Raw genomic sequence first — 12,967 nt, 5'->3', positions numbered from 1 at the left:
AGGAAAGAAGTTGTGAAGCTGTGGATTATATAACTTCGATGACTTTATCTTTGAGTCAATGATCTCAAGCTGAAAACGAAAACTTAACCAATTAATGTGTGAAACGGATCCTATACTTATCAAATTATGCATTTAAATTTGAATGCATAATTTTCAATCACTACCAAACAATAACCATAGATGGAATTTTCTCAAGTCATATGGTCCTATAGCAATTTAGTAACTGCAGTAAAACAAGAAGACTAACAGACAGTAAATACATGACAATCAGGCATTAGCAGTGTATTGCTTTGACTTTTAAAAACCATCACAAAGTCATGAAGTTTGAAAAAGAGAGACAGCAAAGTTAAATCCAGGTCAACCACAATCATTCATTGGAAATACTAATTTTTATTTGAGGAATTTGAAACCAATATGTAAGTTTCTTTTGTCAAATCTAGGGACTAATAATTTGATGAAGAAAAAGAAAATCTAACAGAAAGTCAATTATGTCTAATGTTGTGTACAGTAAAGCAATTATCATGTTCATATTATGGGAAAATTTATTCTAAATTTTTCCCCAACGAATAGTGTAAGTATATGGGTCTAGATACGTTCCCCTTCAGTCCTATGAAGTCCGGACACTGACATGGACACCGAACATGTCATTGACACGTCGAAAATGACATAATTTAATTTTGTCAAAGAATCACATAATGTAATACAATCATGTGTGTTGGTATCGTGTTAGACACGGTATAAATCTTCAATCAAAAGGGTCGGTGATACAAAGCTCTTCGCACAAAGGTTGAGTGTCACGCTAAAGCTCCACTTTGTTTAGAAAGCATAAATACATAATTTATCAGTTGTAATGTACCTTTCTAAAACAAAAATGAATTTAAAAGAACATACCATTCTTAGAAAGAAAGAAAAAAACAATTAGAAAGGAATCAAATCCCTAAACCTCAACAAAGCTCAGACCAAAAAGTCAGTACAAATAAAGAAAACAAAAAAACATATTTGATTGGCCAACAGGAACTAGCGGTTTACATTTCAGGATTCCATTAGTATAATTCGTGGTGTATAAGAATACATATTTTCAAAACATGTGACATAGTTAATTTTTGTATACACTCAATATCATAGTATGTAATGAAGTCCACAATTTCAGAAATGACGAGGATTTCTAAACATTTGATTATTAATCTACAAAGCTATGTAATATATCTTATAATACTACTAATAGTGCATCTCCAATAGTGACAAAAACGTTTTTTCATTTTTTGAAATATTGAAGGAGCATGACATGAAAGCTACGAAGCACGGATACAGATACTAGACATGACACGGACACTGACACGCCGACACTGCTAATAATTATAATTTGAGAAAATTACATAATTCAGTGTAATTACATGTGTCGTGTCGGTGTCGGTGTCTACGTGTCGGACACCGGGACACGCCTAATCCGAGGAGTGTCTGTGCTTCGATAGCATGAAAGTCACTCTAGAGAACAATTCATTGGCAAGAACATCTTCTTAGCAATTGTGGGGACCACTTAGAGCATTTTAAGAAGCACATAAATTGAGTTTTTTTACATTGGAATAAGAAATTATAAATACTTTTATATCCTATGCAATACTTTTAAGCCATGTAAAAAAAAAGAACTAAGAACATAACACATGAAGCCACATCATTCAAATATTGAAAATGCTATGAGTTCTCATCAACATATATAGTCACAAAATGTACTCCTAAGTTCTAAAATGGATGCACATGAAGAATATAACACATTCTTCAATTAGAAAACAAAATCTGGACTTTTGTTACAAGCCACTAATTAACGTGTATTCAAGATCATAACTTAAGGGAATAAAGTCAAAAATTGACTCACCTATTAAACCTTAGCTTCTCATGCAAGCCATTGATAGTGGAAGATTTCAATGTCAATAAAATAATATAACGCCAAAAGTATTATTCACGAATGCACTTTAAAAACTCACCTGTCAGAATTTGTGTAAAAGGACAAATTAAAACTTAAGCTAAGAAATAATGAACAACATCACACACAGAAATAAATAAAAGTGAAGAAAAAGTATATTAAACAATTATATTACAGCTATGCTTACCACTTTCTGAAATTGATGCTTCTCATGTGTGAGATTCGACTTTATAACTTTGAATGTGACTCACATAAATATAGAAGAAACGATATGAGAAAACAAGCCCTAACCAAAATTATATATTGTCTAGGTTCGATGAATCCTTAACCGCAATAGCGATACTGGTTTTTTGTTCTTCTTGTGCGGTGGGTATAATGAATTAAGATGGCATTGGATGAATCAAGACGTGATTAGAGGTTTGTTACGAATCGTAAACCTCGGAGGAGGAAAAGCTTTGTTTGTTTAGTTGCCTAGGATGTTTTATTCAAACATCCACGATAACAACAACCAACACCGAAACCTAGATGATCCCAATGTCAAATAAAAATGTTAAAAAATAAAATAAAATAAAATAATTGAGGAATTTTTGTTTCGGTTACATGAGAAAAGGAAGAAAAAAAACAAGAAAAAAGCTAAGAAAAAACTACCCCTCTGTTCCTTTTTAAGTGTCCTTTTAGAATTTTAACACAAAAATAACAAAAATAGCAAAGTGTATTTTTGCACACTTTTTCTCTATTATGCCCTCTTTTTAATCCACTAATAGTTTTCTATTTTTTTACACACACTTTATCTTTCCAATAAATTTAATATGTAACAAACAATTGTTAGTTACTACTATCTTTCTCCAACAGATTCCTATTGTTTTGCGCGCTTTATCTTTCTTTCATAACAAACAATTTTCAATTTTCTAAATATTGTGCATATCTCTTGAAATTTTTAACAAGTAATACTCATGTTATTTATAGAATTTTAACTCTTCATGCAACTATTATCATAGGTAGTCCTCGTGAGCTTAGTTCAGTTGGTAGGGACAACACATAATATATGCAAGGTCCGATGTTCAAACCCCAACCGCCACAAAAAAAAACTATTATCATAGGTAACAAAAATTTGTTTAAATTTGAAGATAACAAGAAACAAATTTTTGTTTTAAAACAAAACAAACAAACTTTATTTAAAAAAACAAACTTTAGTTTTCCAAATATATAACATTAATTAGTTTTATTGAAAAATATAAGAATGATTGACAAAGAGTATAATTGACAAATCATATCCTTAAAATACCAAAACGACAGTTAAATAGGAACGAAAAATTCACCCCAAAAAGACACTTAAAACATCAACTAGTAAGGCTAAGGATAGACATTGTAATGGTTGATACACCATCACAAGAGACTCTGAATGATTAGTACCTAATTTTGCAAATATATTCGCGCAATAGTTTCATTCTCTAAAAATATGATGAATGGAAATATCCATTCCTTAACCAAATACATCTGTTTGAGCTCAAGAGGTTCGCATAGTGATGAAGCCTCGACACTTCCTTTGACACTAAATTCACTACATGAAGAGAGTCAGAAAAACAAATCAGTTTCTTCTAACCAGCTTCCCAGCAAAGCTTAATCCCAATCATAAGGGCATGAATTTCTGCATTCAAAATATTGGACAACCACACACTACCATAGAAGACAAATTGAAATTTTCCCTCAAAATTCTTAACCAATCCACCATATCCTGCTTTACCTGAGATAATTAAAGCGCTGTCATCCAAATTAAGAATCATTGTATCATTACCGCCATGTTGCGGGCATACTTCATGAGTGGGCCTAACTTGAGGATTTCATTCATTCTATTAGCAACATCACAAACAAATTTGACATTAAATTTTGACTATAAATTAGATAACTAAACTGTTTAAATATATTCCGTCAAAAAAAAGTTTAAATATATGGTTGGTTTTTTTTTTTGACACAAAGCAAACGACATTCATTCATTCAAATTGATAGAGTACATCGATGCAATACAAATTCGCTAAAAACAAAAAGGATGAATCTGTGAACAAACTCACAACATCCATGTTAATAGCATAAAACGGCAAAGTACATAAGCCTACAAATATGACTATATTAAAATCACCGAAATAGCCATGCCTCCGGATCTGCAACGTTGATGACGCCAAAGTCATTGGTTGGATCTGCACTTGATCAAAGCTAATCTGACAATCTGAATCAAACAAACACCTGAACAAGAGGAAAAGACAAACAACGTCGCACAAAGACGACAAACAAAACAGCGTCGCACTAAGACGGCCAAATCACAAAAGGAAAATCTAATTCGATGTGAAAATCACTTATTTAAATAGAATGGAAAGAGAAAAATGATTTAGAGGGGTGATTTGGGGTCAAAAATTGACCCTAAACCACCCCTCTTTGGTGAATGAAGGAGAAGAAATTAGGGTTTCAGCCGACAAATATATGGTTAGTTATGTTAGTAAGTATGCCCTTAAAAAAATTTACTTCATCTAATCACATTTATTAAAAAATAAAATTTAGATTTAAAATTGTTTTTTACTTATAAATTTGATCGGAGGGAGTATGTTAGTAACTATGAGTAACTATAATGGAATGCAAAAAAAATCATTAGTAATTCCTTAAACACAATTAATCATAGTTTTTTTATTCAAAAAAATTAATCATAGTTTTTAATGTTTATTTTTACGGGAATAGTTTTTAATGTTATTAACCGTGATTTTTGTGCCTCCAAATGTGTTCATTAATCATTCAAAAATATCGTCAAAAAAAAAAATCATTCAAAATAATTTTTTTTTTGAAGAAACAAAAATGGAATATATATTCACATAAACAGAGACACCTCTTTGGCACAAGGCGTACCAGAGAGGGCTCTCAAAGAAACAAAGTAGCTGTCAAAATAATACAAACCCGGCAATTAGCCGATACTCAAACAAGTCAAAGGGTTCTTTTTTTTTTTGGTAGTGGTCGGGGTTTGAACCCCGAACCTTGCATATTTTTATGCATTGTCCAACCAACTGAGCTAAGCTCACGAGGACCCACCACTGCTTACTACCATGAACAAATGTGACATTATTAGCCTTTAACCACCAGTAGGAATGAAATTTAACCTTCTCCATAAGTTCCATTGTGGAACTATGGGAATTATTATACAATCTATTATTACGGTCATTCCTTACTAGCCAAATACAAAGAAGCCAAAGTAGCTGTAGAAAGGATCGACGTTCCTTTAAACCACCTAAGTAATTAGTAAATTGGACAAAGTGAGCATGTATACTTTGATGATCTACACCTGAAACTCCAATCCATAACCGAACCTGCTGCCAAATAGAACTAGAAAGGTTACAATGAAGAAACAGATGTTGCACAGTTTCCACCTGATCGCAACCTGCCAAGCAAAAATAGTTTGCGCTAGATATAATGTCGCGACTAAGGAGATTGTTTTTTGTTGGCAACATGTCCCGAAGTAACCGCCAAGCTAAAACAGACACCTTCAAAGGCACTTGAGAATGCCATATCAGTTTCTCTGAAGAATCCAAGATCGGAGGATCATGTGAAGTGAGAAGTTGATAGGCTGAACGCACCGAATAGTCCTCCACAGCATCAGGGAGCCACTGCCAATGATCTGAAACACTAACCTGCTAGAGAACATTAGAAAGTAACATCTTACACTCCGCTAACAACTCTTCCTCCCACACCCTCAACCCTTTCCTCCACTGCCAATCCTCACCACCCTCCCCCAAACCTAGAGAGAACATAGTAGCAACCGAAACCAACTTGTTCTCCGCTAGATCAAACAGCCGCCTAAAACTCTGACAGAAAGGCACATCTCCTAACCACCTATCAAACCAAAAAAAAGTGTAAGCCCCATCTCCCACCTTACGAGACACCATCTCCGAAAACCACCCAACACCCTCATCACCCACTCCATCCCTGATCTTAGCCACCTCCCGCCACCAAAAAGAACCACTCCGGCCCCCAATCTCCAACCTCCCTGCCTCCTCACCATACTTAGCTGCCAACACCCTATACCAAAAACCACCTCTATCAACTAACATCCTCCAACACCATTTCCCTAAAAGAGACAAGTTAAACTCCCTCAGTTGCCTAACCCCCAAACCTCCATACTCCTTTTTAAGACAAATAGTATTCCAACTAATCCAAGGAATTTTTCTATGATCATCACTCCCTCCCCAAAAAAAAAATTTAAACAAAGATTCAATGGAAGAGATTATACCTGACGAAGCCTTGAAGAAGGAAAGAGCATAGACAGACAGAAAGGTCAGAACGAATTTAAGCAAAGTTAAACGGCCCCCAAAAGAAAGGAAACAGCTTTTCCAACCAGATAATCTAGACCTTATGCTATGCATCAGAGAGTCCCAAAACGCTAACCTACGAGGATCACCTCCAATGGACAGACCCAAGTACACAAAAGGCACTTTTCCCACTTTACAATTTAGAAGAGACGCTGCTTCAACCAACCAGGACTCAGAAATGTTTACACCAACCAGCAAACTCTTGTGGAAATTAACCTTTAGACCAGACATCTCCTCAAATAACAACAAGGCCGCCCGCAAAGCGCGAACATTCGCCTAGCTCTTGACACCCAACAACAAAGTGTCGTCAGCAAATTGAAGATGAGAAACAACCAACCTGTTATTCGTTCCAACGGTGTATCCCTCGAAAACATTAGTATTCACCATTTCAGACATCATAGTGTTCAGGCCCTCAGCGGCCAAAATATTAAAAATCGTATTTAATGACTTTATAAATCATGATTAATTGTATTTGATAATTTATTTTAAATGTATTAACTATATAATTTAATTTATAGTCGAGTTTGATGTCATATTTTATTTATAGTCGAGTTTGATGTCATATTTTTGTGTTGATCAATCGTAATTATCACATGATGGAAAAATAGCTTTAATTAAAATTATTTTTTAAGTTATTTATATAATTGATTTTGATTTATTGATAATGTAAATATTTTTAGTTGATTTTTTAACAAGAAATATTTTTAGTTGATAGTAAATCAAAATTTACCCCTAAAAAAATAAATCAAAATTTAATTTAGTAAATAAATAAATAAGTAAATAAATAAAGGTAAAAAGAAACAATGATCAAAGCGCTAACGTCAACAATACATGATGCTTTTACAAGGGGACAGGTTAGGAGACTCTATTAACAAAGTTTCTTTATCATTTTTAAAAGTGAACACCTTGATACTTTAAAGTTTAATTAGATATTTAATTATTATTAAATTATTCAATGATTTATCATAAGTTTACATTAATTTAGTTAACATTAAACTAAATTTTGATTTTTTATTTAAGGTATATCGGTATCCAACAAAACTTCAAAGTATTTATATAATTTAGGTTAAATTTCCCTAAAAAAAATTATTTAGGCTAAATTACAACATAGGTTCTTTAAGTTATTTAATTGTAACAAATTAGTCTTTTAAGTTTTTTATACCACTTATGTCATTTAAGTTAATTAATTGAATAAGCAAATCCTTTAAGTTTTTTCCACACCAATTTGGTCTTTAAGTTAGTTAACCGTAACAATTTGATAAATTTTAGATCTTTAAAATGTAAGTTATTACGGGACTAAAGTTACAGTTAAATAACTTAAATGATCTAAGTGATACGAAAAATACTTAAAGGATAAACTTGTTGCAATTAAATAACTTAAATGACATATGGTGTAATTTAGCCTATAATTTACCTTATTAAAATGATTATTATAATGTTAGTAATAATTTGTAAAAAAAATGTTAGACCATCTCCATTGGAAGGGTCTTAAACATTTAAGACCCGGTACCTATTAGGTACACCTATTGGGAAGAAATTTTTTGGGGTCTTATATGACTTAGGGTCACACTTAAGACCCAAATTTTAAGCGAGACCCACACTCTTTTAATGTTAAAAGGTTAAAATGTAATGATATAAAGTTATTGATAGTTGATTAGTGGATTTAAGAAATTTGTGTGAGATGCTGAGTTGGAGAAATTGTGTGCTTATTTAGGAACTACTATTAAAAATTTATAAATGTCCTCGTGAGTTTAGTTCAGTTGGTATGAATAATGCATAAAATATGCAATGTCTTTTGTGAATGCTATTAGTCATATTTTTTTTTGTGATGGCCGGAGTTTGAATCCAAACCTTACATATTTTATGCATTGTTCATGCCAACTGAGCTAAGCTCGTGAGCACAATGCTATTTTAGTTATATAGTTGTAGAAAGAACAATTATTTTGTCAAAAAAGAAAGAAAAAAAAGAACGATATTTACAGGCAGACCATTCTTTTTTGTAACGCAGGCAGTGACACCAATGGAGGTTGAAAAGTCAGAAAAGGAGAGCTATGCTATTCTCTTGTTTAAGTCGTCAGGTCAATGCAATGTTTGCTTTGATCTTTTTGTGTTGGTTTTCAAGGGCCCCACATGTGTAAGACAAATACTACAATGTACTTTTTTAATGTTGAATCAAATCGTCATTGCGTCCATATTCATTTTCACCACGTAAGCGTGGATGGATGCCACATTTTCCCCTCTCAAATTCAATACCTTTAATTTCGTCTCATTGTTCAACAATGTTAGCTCATTCTCTTTAAGTATGTTAAATTAAAAAATTATTCTTTAAAAAAATCAAAGTTTTCAATTTTCAATGCATTGATTACACTTTTCATAAAAAATTATTATTTAAGTCCTTTATCCAGTGCTCCGGGGACATTAGTTAACATTTTCATTCATTTTTTTAGCAAACAATTGTGATTATTTTGTTGAAAGGATTACACGGATGTTTTTATTTGTTGAAGTAAAAGTAGCTCATTTCATCCAAACTCCTCCCTCCGTCCCTTGTTTTTTTTTTCTTTTCACATTTCTTAAGAAAAATTATCAGTGTAATTAATGTGTCTATTTTGTATATTAATATTACTAAATTGTCCTTTATTTGTATGTGTAATTATAATGAGGAAATGAGTGTCGCTTTAGCCAAAAAAAATTGTTTCAAAATGAATGTCACTTTCAGTTTCCAATGCAATAATAAATTTTTCTTTTCAATTGTACCCTCCAATTAATACTCTGCACACTACTTCCAAAGTATTACTTTTAAAACTAACCAATAGTTAATAAGGATAATTTGGTAAAATAATCATTCTCTTTCTTTTAATCATTGCATTTCTTAATATGTATGTAAACACCTAAAACGACACTCATTTTGAAACGGATGGAGTATTAAATGAAGTCCCTAATTTATCATCATAATTGACTGCATTAAGCACATCATTAATTACATATTGACAATCACTCTTTCTTAAAAAAAAAAAAACAGATTAACAATCACTCTCGAAAAATGACTCTTTCATAGCCATTGTCAACCGCCAACTGAAGCGCTACTTGAAGAGCAATGGCCTCACCTTCAGCAATAGTTGCGACATAAGGAAATTATGCAATGTGGGCTTGGACAAAGTATTTGCTCTCCACCCTGCACATTTTGCTCGCGCCCTGCAGCCTTTCCAAATTTACCCTTGCGCAAGTTAACTAACGCAAGTGTAATAATATGCGTTAGTTAAGTAACGCTGCGTGAATTAAGTTGCGCAAGTGTAAAACTATGCGTTAGTTAACTAACGCATAGTCACGTATAGTATAAAACACTACCTGAGTTAACTCACGCAATGTATTACACTTGCGCGAGTTAACTCACGCACTACTGATATATCAGTACAACATTAAATGCCGTACTGATGTGCATTGAATGCAGTTTGGGTCCAAACCTTAATATGCTCGTAATTGAACCTACTTACGCCAGTTTAACAATATTATGGGATAATACGACACAATCGATAAAAATTACACTAAAACATTGTTTTTTTTCACAATCACATAATCACACATAACAATCCAAACGGTCCTAATTACACAAATTCGCCGGTAATGACCCGTAATCATTTAAACACACTTAATGACACGTAAACGATCCAAATTACACAAATTTGTCCATAAATTTATAAAATTACATAATCTCACATAAACGGTCAAACATTACACTATTAAACTTAAATAATGATTACACTTCAACGGATCGGACAAAAAGATACAAAGTATTATTCTCAACCATTACCCTAAACATGAAATCAACGTCGCTATCATCTTTGAGAAGTTGTGGATAATACACGGTCTTCCAGAAGTCCTCTTCCTTATCCTCCCCCAAGTCCAGGCCTGACACATTTACTATCACATCACGTGTTCTATGATTTGAACCAATATGGATAAAGAAGTCGTCAAGCTTTGCCTTCAACTCGTCCAACTTGTCGGTGGGGTTTACAGTGAACCAAGCCCTCTTTTTCACATCTACATAATTAACGGACTTCAAGTTTAACCAGATCTTGTGCATCTTCAGACATGTTCCACCTCACAAACTTCACAAAAATATAATGAAAAACAAATATGAGATAAATGAGATAAAATAAATAGTTGAATAATTAGAGACAAAGTAAGTAATGCAAGCAATAATTGGTGTGACATAACCGGCCACCAAAAAAATAATTCATTTCATTTAATATATATAATATTAGTTACATATTGGCCACAAATATCCAAATTACATAACCGGCCACCAAAAAATATGTCGGGGTGTAATACCACCAAAAAATAGGACGAACACCGACCGACCTATAACTGTCCTAACCTATAATAACCTATCTAAGAGGTCTAGTGACATTCCTAAATTGTCGTCCTCTTCCATGTCTTCCGTCCATTCAAATTCTTGTTCCTTTTTTTGCGGGGTGGGAGTATCATCACAAACAATTGGATTGTGCTCATTTGTTGGTTTCTTTGGCGGCTTCGGCTCCTTATACATGAGTTCATTGAAAGCGTTTTGTCTATCCAAAAACGCAAAATGCCAATTCTCCGCCTCACCAATCTTGTTGTTCATCCACTCCTTATAACTTGGTGGTAACGGACAACCTTCCTTCAAAATCACATGAAGATAGTGGTCGGGAATTAAGCAAAGACACATGATGTTGGAATGTGGATTAAGTGGAGGAGCACTTCGGATTAGGAAATATGTCTCACATACACCACCCGTTTCGGGCAAAGTCAATAAAGCAACGGGTCTTTTGTAGCAAGAAGCAATAATGTGAACCATATCCAGAGTGGTCATCCACTTATCTACCGGCGCAACACAAATTGTACGTTTTGGAGGGTATAAACCATTCAAGCTTTTGTTATAACGCTCCTCCGTGTCATATATCGGCATATAGTCACTATTGTTCTTCTTCAACTCATTAATAAGTGCATACCGAACCAAAACATGATCTTCCTCATCCTTCCCCAAGTGCCTAGCTATCACCCGGAATCCACAATGACCATCCCCTTTAACATTCACAATTTGTTCAACAAAAGGCCTCATGATATTGGGAATTTGTGAAATGTATGGGATATTCCAAAACGGTTTTGAAGTAGAGGATGAAGCTTGTGAGCGGGAGTAAGTGCCAAGGCGTGTATCTTTCCTCTTTGGAAGTGACCTCTTTGGTTGTGAAAGTTGACTATCCGGATTTTGAGAATCAATGGTCTCCCACCTAGAGGGGATTCGACCCGTTGATGACACTTTGAGTGTAGTCCTCTTCCTTTTAGGTGCTCCCTTGGTTACCATCTTTTTCAAAGGCGGAGACAAAATTGTGGTTTCCGAAAATGCAATTTGTCGCATCATCTCTTTGATGTGGAGCTTCATATTGTAAAGGCTTTTCTTGAGAAGTTCTTGAATGTCATTCCACTCATCCATCACGGAAAAATCATCATCAATCTTCTCTCCTTGTACACACAACCTTTTCCAATGAGGGTATATATCATCCAAGACAAGAGGCAATTTTTGCTTGCTCTTCATGATAATAATACACACACAAGGTAACCCGTAAGATGTCTTTTGAACACAACCACAATCTTCCTCACCAAATCCGAATGTCTTGGAGCGTTTCAATTCATCATAGATAAATCTCAATGCTTTTCTAGAAACATAACCCTCCAACTCTTTCATTATCTTGATTTTTTTGTATTTGTGCTCAAAGACCGTTTTGTTCCTCCCAAAACTTCCTTGTATCTCCCCAAATTGCTTGGCTAACATCTTGCGAATTTCATCCCAACATGATGCCAAATCACCCACGCTACTCCTCAAATATTTTTTCAAAACACCATGAGCGGATTCAACAATGTTGGTGGTTCTACACCCTAGATGCAAGACTTTATCCGTCCATGCCCTCACAAATTTTTCCTTAAGGTTCAAAACCGTTTCTTCGACATATTTAATGAATTCCGGAAATGGCATGCATACCTCTTTGAATTTCAATAAATTACTTGCATGTGATTTCTCCGTAGGAGATTCAACCAACTCTATCCAAGCATTCACCACTTCTCAACAACCTCGCTATTCGTCACCTTGTTCTTGTTCAATTCTTTCTTGTTAACTTTTGCACCCTTAGGAGGCTTTGGGTGAACTTTACAATCCGTGATGCACTTGGACCTTACATTCTTCCCAATATGAAAATAACAAAGCATGGTGTATGTTTCAGGGAAAACTGTGCCAACGGCCTTCATCAAAGCACCATCCCTATCAGAGACAATCACCTTAGGCATGTTGTCTTTTGAGTACAAGAGACCTTTCAACTTCGTAAGTGCCCAAGCAAAGTTATCCTCTAGTTCAAAGTGAAGAAAGGCGAAACCAACGGAATACGTCATTTTTGTAGAGGTGCAACCAACTATCTCAAACAACAGCATTCGGTAGTTGTTGGTTTTGTATGTAGAGTCCATGACCAAAACGGTCGGAAAGGTGTTGAGCAATTTAATTGACTCCGGATGAGAAAAAAAGATGTCTTCAAGAGTGGTTTCCTCACTATTGCATCTTGTGTAATAGACGTATTTATGCTCCACCAACTTCGAAATCAAGAATTGCAACTCCGTCATGTTACCTCTTTCCCCCTTGCGCCATCTTGTTCGCACATTGTACACTTGCTTGATT

General features: G+C 34.3%; 2 protein-coding genes across 2 annotated transcripts; both read right to left on the bottom strand.

Moving 5' to 3' along the window:
* Positions 1-5,592: 5,592 nt before the first annotated feature.
* LOC146940124 (uncharacterized) lies at positions 5,593-6,498 on the bottom strand. Its single transcript, XM_085749846.1, has 2 exons — positions 6,282-6,498; positions 5,593-6,140 (listed from the first exon to the last, which is right to left on the bottom strand). The coding sequence occupies exons 1-2, from the start codon at positions 6,496-6,498 to the stop codon at positions 5,593-5,595; spliced, it is 765 nt and encodes a 254-aa protein (XP_085605972.1).
* Positions 6,499-10,642: 4,144 nt separating this feature from the next.
* On the bottom strand, positions 10,643-12,277 carry LOC146940123 (uncharacterized). The gene has a single exon (XM_085749845.1). The coding sequence runs from the start codon at positions 12,275-12,277 to the stop codon at positions 10,643-10,645; it is 1,635 nt and encodes a 544-aa protein (XP_085605971.1).
* Positions 12,278-12,967: the final 690 nt, after the last annotated feature.

This window comes from Medicago sativa, chromosome 3 (genome assembly GCF_051527215.1).
Source record: "Medicago sativa cultivar Bolivia chromosome 3, Bolivia_mono, whole genome shotgun sequence".
NCBI classification, from domain to species: Eukaryota; Viridiplantae; Streptophyta; class Magnoliopsida; order Fabales; family Fabaceae; genus Medicago; species Medicago sativa.
The sequence above is the reverse complement of the archived record's forward strand: the minus strand, read 5'-3'. Positions and strand labels throughout refer to the sequence as shown.

Bases quoted from the DNA above. Each gene is read 5' to 3' on its own strand.
- LOC146940124 (XM_085749846.1), bottom strand. From the start codon at position 6,498: ATGTCTGGTCTAAAGGTTAATTTCCACAAGAGTTTGCTGGTTGGTGTA. The intron at 6,141-6,281 runs GTTTCCTTTCTT...TTTTTTGGGGAG, and splicing joins ATTATCTGGTTGGAAAAGCT to GGAGTGATGATCATAGAAAA.
- LOC146940123 (XM_085749845.1), bottom strand. From the start codon at position 12,277: ATGCCATTTCCGGAATTCATTAAATATGTCGAAGAAACGGTTTTGAAC.